At 29.2% G+C, this 19,804-nt stretch overlaps 1 protein-coding gene across 6 annotated transcripts in view; it reads left to right on the top strand.

The window, feature by feature from the left end:
- Positions 1 to 19,804, top strand: part of sona (sol narae metalloprotease) — a 148,343-nt gene that overhangs the window by 124,255 nt on the left and 4,284 nt on the right. For 4 of the 6 annotated variants that reach the window (XM_076529139.1, XM_076529140.1, XM_076529141.1 and 1 more), the window contains exons 7-16: positions 2,299 to 2,500; positions 2,579 to 2,708; positions 5,436 to 5,565; positions 6,045 to 6,187; positions 12,240 to 12,295; positions 16,158 to 16,284; positions 17,229 to 17,393; positions 17,934 to 18,060; positions 18,778 to 18,882; positions 19,086 to 19,237. In XM_076529139.1, the coding sequence (XP_076385254.1) occupies positions 2,299 to 2,500; positions 2,579 to 2,708; positions 5,436 to 5,565; positions 6,045 to 6,187; positions 12,240 to 12,295; positions 16,158 to 16,284; positions 17,229 to 17,393; positions 17,934 to 18,060; positions 18,778 to 18,882; positions 19,086 to 19,237 (1,337 nt within the window). Of the gene's footprint in view, positions 1 to 2,298; positions 2,501 to 2,578; positions 2,709 to 5,435; positions 5,566 to 6,044; positions 6,188 to 6,961; positions 7,015 to 12,239; positions 12,296 to 16,157; positions 16,285 to 17,228; positions 17,394 to 17,933; positions 18,061 to 18,777; positions 18,883 to 19,085; positions 19,238 to 19,804 lie in introns of all 6 variants that reach the window. The other 2 variants (XM_076529143.1, XM_076529144.1) reach the window with 2 other exon arrangements.

Genomic DNA, 19,804 nt, shown 5'->3' on the forward strand with positions numbered 1-19,804 from the left:
TTTCAAAATCTTTTACTTGTAAATATTTAAGTATATAAATAAATGTATAAATCGATGTAAATAATTAAATTACCTTATAACACCAAAGAAGCCGAATTTATAACGACATACAAAAATTCTGCAGGATAATTCAGTTATATGATTTCTCATTTTAAAGGAGAAAGTCAAAACCAGTTTTGTATAAGATAAGGCATACAAAGATCAATAAAGATTTTGATTATTTATAGCGACATTCAAAATTGTCCAAAAACATGTTGCTTGTGCAATAAATGACAAAAAAGACAAATACAAGTTGTAATTCAATTTAAATAATCAGTCAAATTTGTTTGCATCACTTTCTGCAATGATACATAAAAATTCTTTAAATATTTGTGTTTAATGGAATCAAATATTGTAATTATAGAATGCTATACTAAAAAATATATAGTGACACAATATTTTGTAACATTTCATATATTATATTATATACACATTTATATTTCATATATTACAAACAAATTTAGAAATTTGTTTTCAAATTTTTTACAAACTAAAATTTGTTTACAAATCAAATTTACAAATTTAGTTGTTCTAAAATATTTTCACATATTCTTAATTTTTATAATTAGTATTAACAGTCTATACTCGTTATATCGCCACTTTTAAGAGACCTTTCAGACACTCTAAACTGCCATAATATTAAAGGAAACAATTCTTTCATCAATTTGTGGCTTTCTATTGCCAATTCTAAGAAGTTTTCGTTCTTTATTTTTTTGTTCTTCATGGCTTGTTGTATCGTGGCAATATAACAAGAGTTTACAATACTCACAATGTCAATAATAATAGGAGGTACACTTTTGCAAGCATAAATAAAAATCTGAGCATACTTTTTAACTCAATAATTGTTCAAACTATAATATCAGCAGTATTTATTTCAAAAATTCTCTAAACCTTAATATTATTCGAATAGTATCAAACCCAACACTACACAAAACTCTTGTTATATTGCCACGAATGAAGTTGTCGCAGTGGAATTCCTCGCCTCCTTTTTATTTAAATATACTGAACCTGTAATACCAGTCACCAGTCACCACACAATCAACACGTTAAACACAGTATTAACACTTTTCTGAAATAAGTGATAGGGAATCGAATTTTTTGAGATGTTGAATTCCAATGACAACACAAGTTGGTTACATAATGGTGTAAAAGCGTTGTTCTATGTGACCCCGTATGCCCTGACCTTTCGCTTTCACTCTCCCCCCATCGGTCTGACCAATGCACCTCTCTCGAACCGCAGATCGAACTGATCGTACTCGAATCTGAAATATCGGTGATCAGCCGATTTAACTGACTTAAATTATACCCGTTTTCCATCCTAGGACCTGCAACTTGGACAAAATTAGTCACGTCTCGGTAATTATTCTGCTTAAGGTACGTAGCCATCAATGGGACATTAAGAAACCTTTAGTTGTCGATAGTTGGTAGAATCAACCGAATTACCAACATTAATAGCAACAATTTGTCATCGTTCATTTTGAACAAAGCCTTGTATCAATTATTGGACATTTTGTTTTCTTGTTTTACTGTGTCTAATGGATTAATTAAATTGTCAGTACCTGATATGAACAACGTCGTGAATTAGTGCATACTGGTTTTACTAGATTTACTAGATTAGTGTAGATTAGATAATTTTTTAATGTTTCTACATTTGTTTCGTTAGCGTAACAAGACTTAAGTATAGCATTTTTCTTTTCCTTCTGCTTTTCGTAAAAAAACATTAACTAGTTGTTATTAATTTAAAAACATTTAATAATTCAAAATTGTGAGGATCGTACTAAAATTCTAAAAATTATACACTGTACATATTTAAACATTTTTTAATGTTTTTAAAATGCTTTTTGAATTTTTTAATTTTTTAAAAAGTTTTTTGTAAAAATGTATGCAGTTTTACATTTTTACATACAGTTTTAAAAACCGTGATAAGTTTGCATAAAAATAAAGTAAACTGTAAAACAATTCACAATATAGAAGCGAATACTATTAAACAATCATAATAAAATTATCCCCAGCTTGATAAATTGAATGTTAACGCTAGATATACGGAGCCGGTCAAAATGGCGGATCTCTTATTCTCAGTTCTAAAAATTGTTTGAATCTTTCGTTAAAATATAGGTTAATCTTGTATGGTATAGTTCTCTTTCAAATTAAATATCCGTATATCTAGTATTAAAGTGAAAACATCCTTAAAATAAATACTTGCAATAAATATTTGCAACAATCTTTTACAAATTAATAAAAAAAACTTGTTTCACGCAGGATGGTAACATTGGTTCAGAACTGGTGATTCGACCACTGCCAGACCGTGTATTACACGAAATAGTAAATAAAAATTCGACATTGCACGACGTCGAATTACTGCCAAATGTAACGAGGAGAAAAGAGGATCTAAAGAGGACGAGTCACCATATCGTTTTCAAGAAAGTGACGCGTTCGAACGGCGACGAGTACAGCGATTTTAGTAAGTTTCTTATTTATTTTTACGACGAAGATTACATCTCGTAGAAATTGATTTTTCTTAATTAAATGTCAATTTCAGCGCTGATGGAACCAGACCACTTGGCCAAAAGATACAGATCGAAACGATCGATCGGCGTTAGGGGGAAGAGAGAAGCACCATACGTGATCTATCCGGAAATCCTGTGTATCGTGGATTATGATGGATACAGGTGAGATAAATAATTTTTTTTATTAATAATACATTAACCTTTCGTGAGCGAATTTATGATCTTAATATTCTACATTTATATTCTACTTAATATTCCACTGTTTTGTAATATACAGGGTGTTCTGTTCGAAACGATGTTTTCAGAAATATCTCTTTTTATCGGATATTTTCAAAATTATAATTGTATGTTACTTTGTGATTCACATTTTATTTATTTATTTTTATAGAAGTATTCACTTTGATACAGTATGAAACTTCGAGATTCACTTTCTATTTATTCGTTTTTTTAGAAATGTAAGTTAATTCTTGAAATATATGAACCTTTTCGATTCATTTTTTGTTTATTAATTTTTCTAGAAATATGTCTTAACTCTTGCAATATATGAAACTTTGCAAAATTCATTTTTTATTTATTAATTTTGCTAGAAGTTTACACTAATTTTTGCAAAGTATGCAGCTCTGAAATTCATTTTTTAATTATTCATTTTTCTAGACATATATATTAACTCTTGCAATATATGAAACTTTGCAAAATTCATTTTTTATTTATTAATTTTGCTAGAAGTCTGCACTAATTTTTGTAAAGTATGCAGCTCTGAAATTCATTTTTTAATTATTCATTTTTCTAGAAATATATATTAAATCTTACAATATATGAAACTTTGCAAAATTCATCTTTTATTTATTAATTTTGCTAGAAGTTTACACTAATTTTTGCAAAGTATGCAGCTCTGAAATTCATTTTTTAATTATTCATTTTTCTAGAAATATATATTAACTCTTGCAATATATGAAACTTTGCAAAATTCATTTTTTATTTATTAATTTTTCTAGAAGTCTGCACTAATTTTAACAAAGTATACAGCCTTGTGATTCATTCTTTTTTTATTCATTTTCATAAAAATGTTTATTAACTTTCGCAAAATTAATTCATTTTTGTATTTTAATTTTTAATTCAATTTTTTAAATTTGAATCTATACATTCGTTGTAATCTATGCATCTTTTAACTTCATCTGCAGTTTGAATATAAATGTACGTCAAACATCAGATCTATAGTTGGTACAAGTCGAAAGTGAATTAGAAAATTGTTTCTTTAAATATTGGTCAATTATATTTATGACAGAAGTCATTTTCTTTCGACAACGATGTTCCACTTGAGCGATGTTAGGTAACAGATTGCGTCTCTGTTTCAAATACTATTTATTACTTCCATTAATGCGCACCGTGATTTATGAGAAACACGTAATTACAAACGTTTCACGCATCTTCGATACGTCTCGTTTAATCTTACAATTACAGTCGTTTAGTCCATATTCACTATCGGCAAAAAACACTGTGCGCTGAATGTCTGCAAATTAATGTACATTGTATATGAAATTACATTAATTCACTATACGTAACAATAATGATAGAAAAAAAATTGTGGAACAGATTGAATAACTATCGTAAATGTCGCTTTCACTTCTACCTAATATGAAAGGTCAGAATATTCACAAATGCCACGGTGTAAATAAAACCATGCCTTGTATGGGTTATTAAAAGTAGAATTTTAATTAAGTCGATTCGATTGCTGATTGAATTAATGTTTAAAAAGTCTCTTTTCCTTTTATTTAGTCTTTAAGTGGAAATAATGGATTTCCTGTTTTGTTTAAATAGTTACATTTCAGATTTGATTATTCTGTTATGTAATTCTGTTATGATTATTCTATTAATATGTTTACAGTAGTATTTATTGATTATACTTACAATTAAGAATTAGACTAATTTGATCGAAAATTTATTTATCATACAAAAAGTGGATAGAAAGTTTATATTTTTAAGTAAAGTGAAGTGGGGTAAGTGCAGACTGATTTTTGTAAAGTTGGTATTTAAACATAAATATTTTCAGTCTGCTATGTAAATACTTAACGCTGTCGATATCGAACGCTTTGCACAATTACTACTATTTAATTAATATTAACTAGGACCTTAATTTTCCTTGTACATTTTGATTTTGATAGGAAATTGTTTAAAATGTCAACTACTCTGCACTTTCCCCGAAAATGGGGTAAGAGCGTAACTTGAAGTTAAATACTTTGAAACTTTATTTCATGTGCAATGCGGCAAGAGCAGAATTGTTAACAAATCTGCTATAAAATGCTTTTTACTGCATTATGCAAGTACTCTATACTGCAAACAAGTACTTTTAGCTGAAATATAAAAGGGGATATAGTGAAACAAAACAAGAAAACAAACATACTAAATGGAGAAATTTCGCTCATATTGTAATAAAAATAGCCTGTATACGCACTTGCCCCATTTATAAACTTACCCCACTTCACTTTGTGTAAAGAAAAAATATATTGATTAATTATTGTATGATGTAACATTTGATTAAGTTTATTTGTTCGATTTAGATTCGTTAATTTAAAAAAGATTGATTACTAAATATGATAATCACGGTTTTTAATTACTATGAGTAGTATTAGCAGTGTTAAAAACGTACTGTAAACTGCTGTAGTTTTGTTTTAGTTATTCATAAATCAAAATCTGTTCATTATTACCTAAGTTCTATTTAACAAGTTATTTTAAATTAAATTCTATAACGTAAAATGAGAAACCTGTCAAATTATTATAATTAATCGTAATATAATAATTTAATCGGTTCAGAAGTTTTAATATTAAGCTTAGATGTTTTCATAACAGTAAAGAACACACAAAAATTTGATGAAATACTTTGTTTCACAGATTGCACGGCGGTGACAATGTACAGATCAAAAGGTACTTTGTGTCCTTCTGGAACGGGGTAGATTTAAGGTACAAGCTGTTGAAGGGTCCAAAAATTCGCATCAGCATCGCTGGAATAATTATCTCACGGGTGAAGTACACTTGACGAGCACTTTTCTTGTACTTCCTTCTCCAAAGAAAAATGTCTCGATATAAGCAAATCTTTCGGGTCCAAACTTTCGCTTGTATCGTATAGTTTCTACATTGATTGAAATTTGCCGGAAAACGAGAGAGAAAAATGTTCAACCGAATGTAAGCAAATAGTAACGTATCAACGGGAGAATAAAACACAATTCTAATGCAAGAATAAAACATTGTTATTTTTTATTTTATTCTTGTGAAACTTTTATCGACATATTTCTGATATTCTCTTGATGAGATCATAACGTAATTAGAAACATGTTTATTTGTACTTCCTTGTCTTCTCCCCAGATCGCTTATATCGTATAGATCGTTTTTGCCTATAGCGTATAGTTTAAATCGTTTTCGCTTATATCGCGACTTTACAGTACCAAGCTAACGTTTACTTAACGTATCGCGTAACCTTTGTTTTTGTCCGATTCCTTTCAGGGAAGAGACGCGACACCATACCTGGAAAGAAATCGCGTTGGAAGGGACGCGATCGATTCAGCAGCCGCACTGACAGATATGGGCAAATACCTCTTCCGGGAGAGAAGACTTCCGGTCTACGACATTGCGGTTGCCGTTACAAAGTAAGAGTGTTCAATTCGTTTAATATAACGTAGAAATAAGACCATGACGTGCAGAATTTGCATGAAATTCTCCATTGCCTTTCGATCTCGCGGAAATTTATTCGAGCAAACCAGTTTTAGACGTTTTAATGAAACGATGAGACAGCAATAATTAACACGAAATTGTGTACACATTAACCCTCTATGCGATCGTATAATTTTTCGATAAGCCGTCTAATCAGTTTAATGTTCAAATAAAATTTTAATAACTTCTAAACTTGCTCCCACATCTTTTTTTATTTCTTGTGTTGATATATGTATTAACAAGTAAATTATTTTTAATTAAGAGACGTGAATTTGAAATAAAATTTCAAATTTTGAAATAATATTTGGAATAAATTGTTATTTAGAATAATTAATTGTTTCGATTAATTTTTTTGTTTTTAATTATTAATACTTTTGATCTGTGATCTTTTATTGGTTTAGGGATGATGTGGAAATAGTAATATTACTTTTTGTGGAATTTAAGTAAATTGTAGTGAATCGTTTTGTATTTTAGATAATTATTATTATAAAATAATAAAACAAGTATTGTCTTAATCATTCGTTATGATTTAAAAATATCTATAAAAGTATCTATCATCTATTTTCGCTGTAGAGGGTTGAAAGCACAGATTTCGTTCCCGTATAAAGCAAAAATAAAATAAATAGGTTCTACGGTCCCCAATATTAAGCTAATATCCGCCACAGCAGTCTGGTGATTTCATACTGTTTGATTTTTATTTCACAAAACAGGTATGATATGTGCCGTCGTAGGAAAGGCGGCCGCTGCACTAAGGGAACTGCCGGTATGGTTTATTACATAGCGATCACGCTTTATTTTATCAACTTGTATTGTCTTTTATTCTCTCTGTCTCTCTTTCTTAATGTACTTTGCCTTTTTTAAGTATTTACACGTAGCTTATTCGTAGTGTCGGATTTAAGGTGCAGTGACGGCGTTATATCGAGGGGTAATGGTTGCGTCCATGGGTGTGAACAGTTCTTTCTCGTAGAAGATCTATTTACTGAATATTTATTAATTGACTAACACGGTAGAGAGTGTACAACAATTAAAAATGAGAATTACGTAATATGTTCTAAAAGCAGTGGGACAACGGCGATGTTCGTTAAAATTTCTTTAAGTTACATTTTTAAAGAAGTGATCTTGTAACATAAATAAATTTCAGGAACGATATATTACAAATGTAATTATTTTGGAAAGGGAGTGAGGCTTATGATGATTTTTAATTGGGGGATATAATAGGAAATTACGGAAATAAAATGTGAAAATAAAACTCTGCTATAATTTTCTTTGTTACGTTTTCTTTACTGTAATTTTTTTATAATATTTACTGTACTATATTCGCTTTGTTATAATCATTATTATATTTTTTATCGCTTTTAATTTATTATAATTCCTTTATTAAGTCCTTTATTGCAATTGTTTTTTTATGATTTCTTTTATTACATGTTCTTTAATTCACTCTTTGTTGTATTTTATTTATTATAATTTTCTTTATTAGAATTCTCTTTATTGCAATTGTTTTTTTATGATTTCTTTTATTACATGTTCTTTAATTCACTCTTTGTTATATTTTATTTATTATAATTTGCTTTATTAGGATCCTCCTTATTGCAATTGTTTTTTTATGATTTCTTTTATTACATGTTCCTTAATTCACTCTTTGTTATATTTTATTTATTAATATTTTCTTTATCACATTTGCTTTATTATAATTGTTTTTCTTACTTTTTTCAAACAATCTTGTGTCTTACATTTTTTATTATATTTGAGGGGTCAGTCACACCCATGGCAGCCAACGTACAGTAGACTCTCGTTATATTGCCACGGAGGGGGATAAAAGCGGAAAATTATGGGATTTGCGTGATATGTGCAATGGTGATGGAACGCCATTAGTATGCATGGAAATCAGTGAAAAGTGGGGTTTGTCCAGCTAGCAATATACAATATGGTAATATAACAAGAGTCTAGTGTATTAACGAAGTCAACAAATCATAGTATTTCACTTGTATTTAATCAGAATCACAAATTTGGATTATAAAGCAAAAATCCCACTGCTTTTAGGACAAATCACGTGTACTCTTTTGACTTCTTTCGTGTGTTGCAGTGCAAGTATTGTATTAATTAATATTTCACTTGCAATTAGTTGTTCCATTACACACCAATTTAGTCAAAAAAGAAGTTATTGAGAAGAGGAACTATTTTGAAGACTTCAAAGTGATAGATAATATTAAGAATGGTTTTTTCAACTATAGGAGATATAAAAACATAAAAATGTAAAAATGTAGAAATAGAAAAGTAGTAAAAACAGAAACTAGAAAAATAGAAAAATAGAAAATTAGAAAAATGGAAAAATAGAAAAATATGAAAATGTAAAGACAGAAAATCAGAAGAAAAAAATATAAATATTATTTATCAATCAAATGTTTATATGCAATTTCTAATATGAACATATTTAAAAAAGACAAAGTAAAATGGCACAACAACACAAGAAGTAAAATGACGCAGTACACCACAATGGCCTTTAATGCATATTTGTATAAAATATGTCGTAAAAATTACTTTTAACATTTGAAACAATAAGTGTTTAAATTTTGAATATCGTTATTTAATTTCGTAACCAGAAGCTGGCAAGTTTTGTAGCAATCGTGATATTTATTACTTTACTCATACTTTTATCCTAAATTTTACAATAAGAAATTAATTTTTTAGTTTTATTTGACATGTCTACTATCTTTAAACCATACTTCAATTTATTTGCCATTTTGAAGTCTCCAAAGAGATATTTCCTCTTAAAATACTACACATATCATATTTCACAATGAAATGGTGTCAAAAGTTGAACATAAACAGGTAAAGGTACACTAATTTACGTTCAGTAACATATGAACTACTTTTCAATTTTGTCGTTGAAGGACAATTTCAAAAAACATAATTTTAAAACGTCAGTAGTATAACGATCTAAAATATCGAAATATTAACAATCGATTTTTCGACCCAACTGCACACGTAAATACATATAAAGTAATCTTTTGCTTAAAAACAAATGTAGGACGGAGAAACATCCGCAATTTGCACTCAAGTTTTCAAATTTTTAAATACACGAATATCCAAGCTTTCCAAATCCTGCAATTTTTAATTTCCACATTGCCAAATTCTTGAATTTTTTCGAGCTATAAAATCCTTACATTTCTGTATATCTTCACATATTTTTATTTGCTAAAATCTTCAAATTTTGTGAGTCTTTAGATTGTCAAAATACTAAATTCTAAGTCTCTAGATTGTGAAACTTTCAAATTCTCTAATTTGTGAATTTCTTAACTCTCATATTATCAATTCTTCAAATAACCAAATTCCCAAATTCTCACTTTTTTCAGTTCTCCAAATATCTAAATTTTCATATTTTCCATTCTCCAAATATTCAAATTCTCAATCTCTCAAATTCTCAAATTCTCAATCTCTCAAATTCTCAATCTCTCAAATTCTCAATCTCTCAAATTCTCAATCTCTCAAATTCTCAATCTCTCAAATTCTCAATCTCTCAAATTCTCAATCTCTCAAATTCTCCATCTCTCAAATTCTCCATCTCTCAAATTCTCCATCTCTCACATTCTCAATCTCTCAAATTCTCAAATTCTCAATCTCTCAAATTCTCAATCTCTCAAATTCTCAATCTCTCAAATTCTCAATCTCTCAAATTCTCCATCTCTCACATTCTCAATCTCTCAAATTCTCCATCTCTCAATTTCTCATTCTCTTAAATTTTCCATCTCCCAAATTCTCAATCTCTCAAATTCTCCATCTCTCAAATTCTCATTCTCTTAAATTTTCCATCTCCCAAATTCTCAATCTCTCAAATTCTCCATCTCTCAAATTCTCCATCTCTCAAATTCTCAATCTCTCAAATTTTCAATCTCTCAAATTTTCTATCTTTCAAATTCTCAATCTCTCAAATTCTCCATCTCTCAAATTCTCAATCTCTCAAATTCTCCATCTCTCAAATTTTCAATCTCTCAAATTCTCCATCTCTCAAATTCTCAATCTCTCAAATTCTCCATCTCTCAAATTCTCAATCTCTCAAATTCTCCATCTCTCAAATTCCCAATCTCTCAAATTCTCAAATTTTCATACTTTTAATTCTTCAAATGTACAAATTCTCATATTTTCAATTCTCCGCATATTCTAACTCTCAAATTTCTATACTTTCAATTCTTCAAATATCCAAATTCCCAAATTCTCACTTTTCTCAGTTCTCCACATATTCAAATCCCTATATTCTCAAAGTTTGTGTCTTCTAAATTAAAAAATTCCCGAACTCTCATATCTTTACTTCCAAATTTCAAAGATTCCAAATTTTCAAATTCTCAAATTTCTAAAAATCTAAATTTGAAAGTTTATAAATTTACCAATTCAAAATCAGTAGTTCTTTTCCCTCATATCACCATCTGTTCTACAAACGCCTTCAGTGCTCACCACTGCACACTTTGTTCGTCCTACCACTTCCTCCAACTATCAAATTACACAAACATCCTATAAACGCGGACATATAAATGCCTTAACACGCGTAATTTTTTTCTTCGACAGCCTTGTCCAGACGATTTCAAAAATTGCATTACTACGAAGCGAATCGACAATCGACTGTAATTACTTGTGCTCGAGACGCAACACTCGCTAATTAGCAATTATTTACACGCGTGCTACTCATAGTGTGTTTGCTTTATCGTAATTCCACACCAGCACCTCGTACATGTCATGTTTCTCGGAGCTAAACAACGAGAAGACATTCGACACAATATTTGCTTGTTATCAGACCACCTTCGAAATCGATAATATTAACGTTTTAAATAGTTACGATGTTTTGCAGACACCTCGAAGACATGCATTCTTATATGGTGTTAATGCACAATATTTGTTATAAATTTTATTATATAATATCTGTAGGCTATAGCATTATTTTGTGGGATCGATTTTACACATTAAAGTAATACATTGCAGTTTATGTGACATTTATTTCTAGTTTTTATTATAGTGATTTGTATTTCATAGAATGGCCAGAAGATGGCCGATTGTGGTTCACAAAATGGCGGATGTAAACGGAGACATTTATAGAAAAGCAAGAACTTTTAAAAATTTGTTTTAAAAGAAAAAGTAAATGCTCTGTTGTATACTATTTAATTTTTTATGCATATCTTACATAATTATATGTATAGAATTATTTTATATTATTGTTCCGTGTTTAGGTTAGAATTCGAACGATTTTGAGTGATACACGCTAAAACTTTCAAATATATTTATCAACTTAATGTTTTGAAATATTTGTAACTACAAATTTATTTTGTCATTAATATCTATTAAAAGTAAAAGTGCTGATCTATAAAATTATGCATAAGTTATGGAGCATCATAAATAATTACAAAATATACAAACTAAAAGTTTATAAATTTACAAAAAGAATATTTAAATTTCTTATCTCCTCAATTATTAAATGTCCTAGTATACAAATTTCTAAATTGAAAAACTTTCAAATTTATAAGAATTTAACATTTAAAATAATACAAAATTTTGAATTTTTTAAGTGTTAGAATTTTTAACTTTGATAATAGTGAACATTCTAAATATAAAAAACAATTTTTAAATTTTCATATTTCTATCATGCTAAATTTGAAAATTCATACTTTTAAAATTTATAAATCAAAAGATAATATATTCTCAAATCCTCAAATTTAAATTTTCATTTAAAAAAAAAATAAGGTACAAAGTGGTTGTTCTTCTATCGATGTCAAATTAAAAACTAAAGCAATATACAACATACAAATATATGAACATTAGTTTAATGTACAATAATCGATTCCGTATATGTAAACTCCAATTTCTATCCGCATTTTAAATAATAACAAAGGACTTAGACACATACGAGCGGCACATTTCCAAGGATTGTCCCGTGACGTGGTACAAACCAATCCAAATAATGAATCCACATGATAAAGAGGACCTTTTATTATTGCATTGCAGATTAGATATGTGCAGGAGGCAATACGCGAATGACGTGTGCAATAGAGGAACAGCAGGTACGTTTCTCGAGTTTAAACGAAAGAGAACACGAGATTGACCAACAAAAGAATTCAACTCTTATATGTGTGCACTTGCTCTGCGAACGTTTGTTCTTATTTTTCTCCATTCTCAAACTTCTTTCGCTGCAACTCCGCGCGGGAAATTTAAAATATCGGAAAGAGATTCTCGAGGCTTTTATCGCCTGAATTCTAATATCGTTTATACCGTTCCAGATTTTAGAATGTAAGTCGTGTTCTTTCATCGATACTGCATTGAAGTGATCGATCTGTTTAATGAAGATTTTGTACGAATGCTAGATATTCAAATTAATATTGAAATTCGATCTTTTCTAAAGGAACGGAGAAAATATTTTGAAGACTTGATTAATTAAATATTCGAGCAGTGTTGCAAGTTGTAAAGTTCGATTTATTCGAATATTTCGAATGATTACAAATACTTCAGTATTTACTTTTTCACTTTTACTTTTACTATTTTACTTTTTGAGTAAATACTTGTATTGTTCGAAAAATAAATTCGAAAGTAATTCAAATGATTAAATGTAAGCTTGAAGATAGAAATCGATTTATTCGAATACTTCGAGCAGCTGTAAATACTTTCACGTAACTATGTAATGTTTCAAAAACTCGAAGTAATAAAATAACTAAATAACAAAAATCCCTGTAAACGAAATTAATTTAATTAACAATTCGATCTATTCGAATACTTCGAACGATTGTAAATAGAGTCCCTGAATTGACTTAATGTTTAAAAAACTCGAAATAACAATGAAGTAATTTGAATAATCAAGTATTTTGTGAACAGAGCTAAAATTAATTTAATTAACCATGACACACTATAAATATTTTCTAGTAATCTTGAGGTAAATATTTTCTAGTTATCTCCCAATTTCGAGTAATTTGTCACAAGAGAACACAGCTTACACCTAAAACCCAGAAACAGTATAGAAATCTCGCGTCCGTTGCTTCGACCTTTGTTTATTCTTCTCTAGCAGCTTAAAAGGATTCTTCACTCTGTGTTTGAGACTCACTGGTCACAAGAGACGGGCTGAACGAAAACCGAACGAAGCTTCCATTTCTATTCGGCTTATCACGCGTGTTTTCTTCTTTCTGGATCTCACTTTTTGTTTGGGGCACGAATTTGCCTTTCTCTCCCTATCTCTTTCTCTCTGCATCTCTTTTTTTTCATTCTGATTATGTCAAAAACGACGATTTTGAAAAAAGGAAAAGAGAGTGAAGCTGACACTTTTCCCCTACAAATTTTCTCTGCTCGTTCCTTTGCACTGTGGCTACGGTATCCTAGTGTGTGTTCACCTTTGATCGTTTGTGAATTTGTTTATACACGCGTGTACGCATACACTGTTCCGATTCGAAAATATATATGATCTCTCGATCACTTCCATGCTCACTTTTGCTCTGTTCTGAAACACTCATGCCTTTCTTTTTGTTTCTTTGGCTGCGTTACTGTCGAGGATCGTGGTCGGTAAGTTTTTGAACCGAGACGACTATGGAATACCGAGAAACGGTGTTGTTTCTTCGTATTGAAATCATTCAATAGACATATTTTTACATTGTGGTACATAATTTGTTTAACCGTTTCTGAACGCCTTAATTAATCGATTGGTAATTTAACGCCAAATGTAACACGTTAACACGTTGAATGCTAACGTTTGTAGTCTGATCAGAAAAATATACTCGCAAGAAAAGATTGGTAGCCTTTATCAATTTTGATGAAACTGCAATTGGGTTTATTTTTTAAATTATTTATGAACATCGAATAAACTTTGTGACTAAAGCTCAACTATTTTAGCGAATAATTTTTTATTCGAATAATATTCGCGGATGAAATTTATTATTATTAGTAAATAGAATTATATTACCCGTTTCTAAATAAAACCTTGCAGGTTTACAGAATGATTCAAGACAAGAATAATCTTCACTTTTGTACGTTCATATGTGCACATATTCATTTGTGTGTCTTATTAGGCTGCGGTCTTATTCCAAGAGTGCGAAATCTAACCTCAAAATCAGTTAGATGCTCTCACTTTTTTACACATACCACTTCAAATACAAAATATGCAGAAAAATATTTCCAATTAAAAATTAATTGTACAATTAGCTAAAAACTTGTATTAACAAAACTTTCTCTTATAAAGAAATTGATTTTCAAATTTTTTTTAATTTTTAGTGACCCAATTTTGTACTCTTACACGTGTAGATTTATTTTAAGTATTTTTTCTCTATCATGCTTCAAAAATAATTTAAGTGGCCATTTAATTTTGAGGTTATGTACCCTTGAAGGTTGATTAAGGACAAACATGCTGTAATTCTCGTCTTGAATCACTTCATGAATTCATAAAGCTTCATCCAAGTTGATGAATAATGTACAATGTTCTTTTGCGAATAATGCAATTTTTAAATTCTTTGATAATCCATAGTATTGTGTATTGCAATTGGCATAATCAACGTGTTAAGTCTTACCTAGCTTGGACTAACGAAACAATGGAATTCTGTTGGAAGGTTTAATGCTGTAATTAAGTACTCGCTGGAATTTTGTATCTAATAATGGTGTCAAGTATCGCTGGTAATTTAACAGAACATGTGTCTTCTATTATGAGAATGGAAAATTTAGTATTGTTCAATTCATATGATAGATAATTGCATATCAAGTAATAGTAACTTAGATGATAACCTCATATTAAGTTAGAAAAATGTGTAAAGATAAATAATAAAAGCTACTAGAAAGATATTTTTATGTTTAAAAATATTTCAATTGTTCTACAAGTGTAATTATTTTTTTAAATTCAATCATAATGAATTACGCTTAACATTGCTCAACGCTGACTGTCAGTTACAGAAATAATGGGTCAGAGAGAAATCTGTAAAGGTATTGTGTCTTTACAGGTTTCAATTAAGAGATTTCGTAATGAATGCTTCGGGTGATTTAACAAAAAAATGTAGAGAAAGTACTGTTAATAAACGTACAATACGTCAGTTTGAAAAATTTGTACGGTTGACTGCAACAAGCAACCAGAACCAGTTATATGTATACTTTCAAACAATTATAAAAATTTAAGCAGACAATAAATTATAATACTAATGGATATTAAACTTAACTTAAATTATTAATAAACACTATTTTTAATTTTAGTTAAATAATAATGAATGCTATTTCTAAAGTTAGTGTAAAATATTTAAGATTAGTGTTTTCAGATTTAACTAAAAATATCAAGGTTTAAAGTTTCGTGAATGAATCCACTTTTAATTGTAATTAAAAACATTGTTCATTTCTAAATATCAAGGTTAATTTAAATTTAAAGATAGCAAACCAAATTTAATGAAGAAAATAATATATTAAATTTTATAGTTATTTAATTTTTCATGAAAATATTAATGAACAATTATTCATTATAATATTAATAAGTGTTACTTTAAAATATTTACAAATATTATTTTTAAACTTAACTTAAAATAACAATAAATACTTTTTACTATTTTTATTCAAATTATAACTATTAACAGTTTTATGTATAAATCATCCATTTTATTTGCAACCATCTACTACAAACTTTTCTAAAAGAAAAAGAAATGAAAAATCCATCGTCCTTATATACAAACTATCAAAAATTATTTGCTAAGAAAAATATGAAAAAAATAATCCTACTATATTACATTAAATTCTAATTTCTCAAAATGGAGGACACATGATCATCTCGCAGCTCAGATAATCAAATACGCCAAAAATACAGCTTCTTCTTAAAACTAAAAAGCTCCGTAGCAATATTAACATTTCGATTAATCTTCACACACACAATACACAACAAGCAAATACATTTCAAACTGACTGCACGCTATTATCCAGGATTCGCGTACGTGGGTGGAGCTTGTGTTGTAAACAAGCGTCTGGAAAAAGTGAATTCAGTCGCCATCATCGAGGATACCGGAGGATTTAGCGGAATTATCGTCGCAGCCCACGAAGTTGGCCATTTGTACGTTATCTCTTAAACAATTTTCTCGACAACTTAAAAATCGTGATGCAACGTTAATTAATCTCTCAGTATAACTTTCTTTTACAAATTCTTTTGCAACTACACCTTATCATATTCTATTTCTATAAATAACTAATAGAAACTATTATATTACTATAAAAAAAACGTACACTACCGTCCATAAGTATCCGGACACTTGGTTTCGTTACATAAAACATAGTTGAACTTTGTACGAAAGGTATTTAGGGTTATCATTTGTAATAATTATTATTATCTTTTTTGAGGTGTCATAACGTAATAGAATTAATTTTTAAGTACAAATTATACAATGAAAGTGTGAAAATAAAATTCATGTCCAGAAGTACAAAGTCCAAATTTGTGAATCTAATGAAACGCTTTCGATTCTAAAAAAAATTTTAATTTCTACTGTGTTTCATTTCTATGGTGCAAAACGTATTCAGAGGGTTCTTCGATATGTTTCAAGTGTTTGTAAACTGTTGGTAGATGCTAGGTTCCCTCAATGGAGATAAGAATGGAGGTAACGCTACGCACTCGACAGTTTCGATTTAGTTCGTCTGTAGCTTCTTTTCCATCGAGATATGAGTTCCAAACGAGAATTATCAATGGAAAAACGTTCCAGTATTCTGACCTTCGCAGAAAAAAAATCGATTTTAGTTACTGATGCAGATACTTGAATAACTTTCATGCAACGCGAATGCATATTTCGCTGGTGTCCGGATACTTATGGACGGTAGTGTACATATAGGAAAATCATTTTGCGAAGATAAGATGCTTGTAATAAAAGTTTTAGTGACTTTTTATTGTCGAATCATTTTCTCTCGTCAATTCATAACAAAACGTGGAGAGTAAAAATAACGATGAGCCGCGGAGACAACGTATATCAACGGATTATTAAAATCACATGGACATCGAAATATTTATAGGCTGGGTGCAGTTCACGACGGTTCACCACCGCCCAGTTACCTCGGAGGACCCGGCGCCGAGAAATGTCGCTGGGAAGATGGCTACATCATGAGCGACCTTAGACACACCGAAAAAGGATTTAAATGGTCCCACTGTAGTGTGTCGTCGTTTCATCACTTCCTAAAGTAAGATTCTGACGTGTCTCCGTATACTTTATCCTCGTTTGGGCTTTTTACCTTGAATAATATTCGAAATTAATTTATTTCGCAGGAAATTCATTCGTGTAAATGAGAAATATGTACGAATGAATTTCGTACGAAATAGATTTATTTCCTATGAGTGAGGAATACGTAGGAACGAATTTCCTTAGAAATTTATTTTATGGGACGGTGTAATTAATTAAATCCCCAACTTGTTTTGAAGTCTTGATAAATGTTTAGAAGAGGAAAGTAAGGGAAAGTTTCACTTTCCATTTTTGTCTTGACGTGGTTGTTATTCCTTAGATTAAAAGATAAACAATTGGGTAAAGCAATTTTTTATTAAAATTTAATTTTCTCTATTTTTGAGAAACGAAACGTCGAGAGAGATTTGACTTTAACAGAATAAAATTGTGGTACTTAGTGAAATTTAACTAATATTTATTTCACAATTGCAACAAGTTTTTTACAACGATATACATTATTATAGTTTTTCAGTAATTTACTGTAATATTTCATTTTTCGCAGTGGTGATACAGCAACGTGTTTGTACAACGCACCCCACGAAGACGAAGCTCTTCCTCGAGTTTTGCCCGGGAAACTGCTCTCGTTAGATGCACAGTGTAGAAAAGATCGTGGAACGAGCGCTTGTTTTGTAAGTTTTACTTAAAAATTTTTGTTGAAACATATACATCCTTTATTATAAACGTTTTGTTACTACTACAATATTTTTGTCGTACAACCTTTTGAATTTAACAGGATTTGGGTTCAATTAATCAGTTAGTACAATAAGTACCAATTTAGGGCATCAAAAATTTACCTTTACCAAGGAAATTATCAAATTTATTATACATTATATTTTCTAAATTTGAATTACAAAGTGGAAATATCTTAGTTTAAAATTCTAAAATTTCAAAATTACAAAATTTCAAAATTACAAAATTACAAAATTACAAAATTACAAAATTACAAAATTACAAAATTACAAAATTACAAAATTACAAAATTACAAAATTACAAAATTACAAAATTACAAAATTACAAAATTACAAAATTACAAAATTACAAAATTGCAAAATTGCAAAATTGCAAAATTGCAAAATTCCAATGTTCCAAAGTTCCAAAGTACCAAAATACAAAAATTTCAAAATTGAAAATCCCAAAATTTTCAAGTTCCGAAATTCCGAATCCACAAAATTTCTAATTCCTCAGGTACCAAAGTACCAACGTCTGATTTCTAAATACAAATATTCACCTTCATGACTCAATCAATTCAATATCTCTATCTTCATTAACTGACCAATTTAAAATTTACACCAACTATATTCTTCATTTTCGAAAAACAGTATGAAACACTTATTTGAAATTACAGAAAGATGACAGAGTTTGCGCTCAACTATTTTGTTTCGATGCTGGATCAGGATATTGTGTGGCATATCGTCCAGCGGCTGAAGGCTCTCCCTGTGGAGATGGTCAGGTAAACAATACAAACTACACACCCAAAAACAACACTTGAAATAATTAAAAATAACCTCCAATTTTAAAAATTTCAAAATTACCCCATTTTCTCTAATATTTTGTTCGTTCATCTCAATTGTAAATCGTTTGTCTTTCATTACTTTCCTCCCTTCTTTAATTATACTTAAAAAAGAATCTTTCTAATTACAACTTTCTTTTCAGTATTGTCTGAATGGAAAATGCGTAGCGGAACACGAAAACATTATTCCGGATTATACGCAAAATATTCCAACATACGTGCGCCGGGACGGCACTTATAATCCCACAGCTCACAATCGGCCTATTTTCGCTCAATACAACAACACAGAGTACAGGTAATATTTTTTACATACATTATATGGCAAATTATACATATTCTGAAATATAACTGTTTTGCTATTAGTTTGTTATTAGCACATTGGCTGACAAGAAAAGTTCGAACAGTCAAACTTTGTATACTTATTGACAAAGGTGATGAATACAAAGTATAAATATTTATTTATAAAGTAGTAAATTTAAAATACAAATATTTATTTATAAAGAAATAAATGGAAAGTATAAATATTTATTTATAAAGTAGTGAATATAAAGTACAAATATTCATTTATAAAGTAGTAAATGTAAAGTGTAAATATTTATTTATAAAGTAGTAAATGTAAAGTACAAATATTCATTTATAAAGTAGTAAATGTAAAGTGTAAATATTTATTTATAAAGTAGTAAATGTAAAGTGTAAATATTTATTTATAAAGTAGTAAATGTAAAGTGTAAATGTTTATTTATAAAGTAGTAAATGTAAAGTACAAATATTTATTTATAAAGTAATGAATGTAAAGTACAAATATTTATTTATAAAGTAATGAATGTAAAATAAAAATATTTGTTTAGAAAGTAATAACTAT

Source organism: Megachile rotundata, chromosome 2 (assembly GCF_050947335.1).
Source record: "Megachile rotundata isolate GNS110a chromosome 2, iyMegRotu1, whole genome shotgun sequence".
Classification (NCBI taxonomy): Eukaryota; Metazoa; Arthropoda; class Insecta; order Hymenoptera; family Megachilidae; genus Megachile; species Megachile rotundata.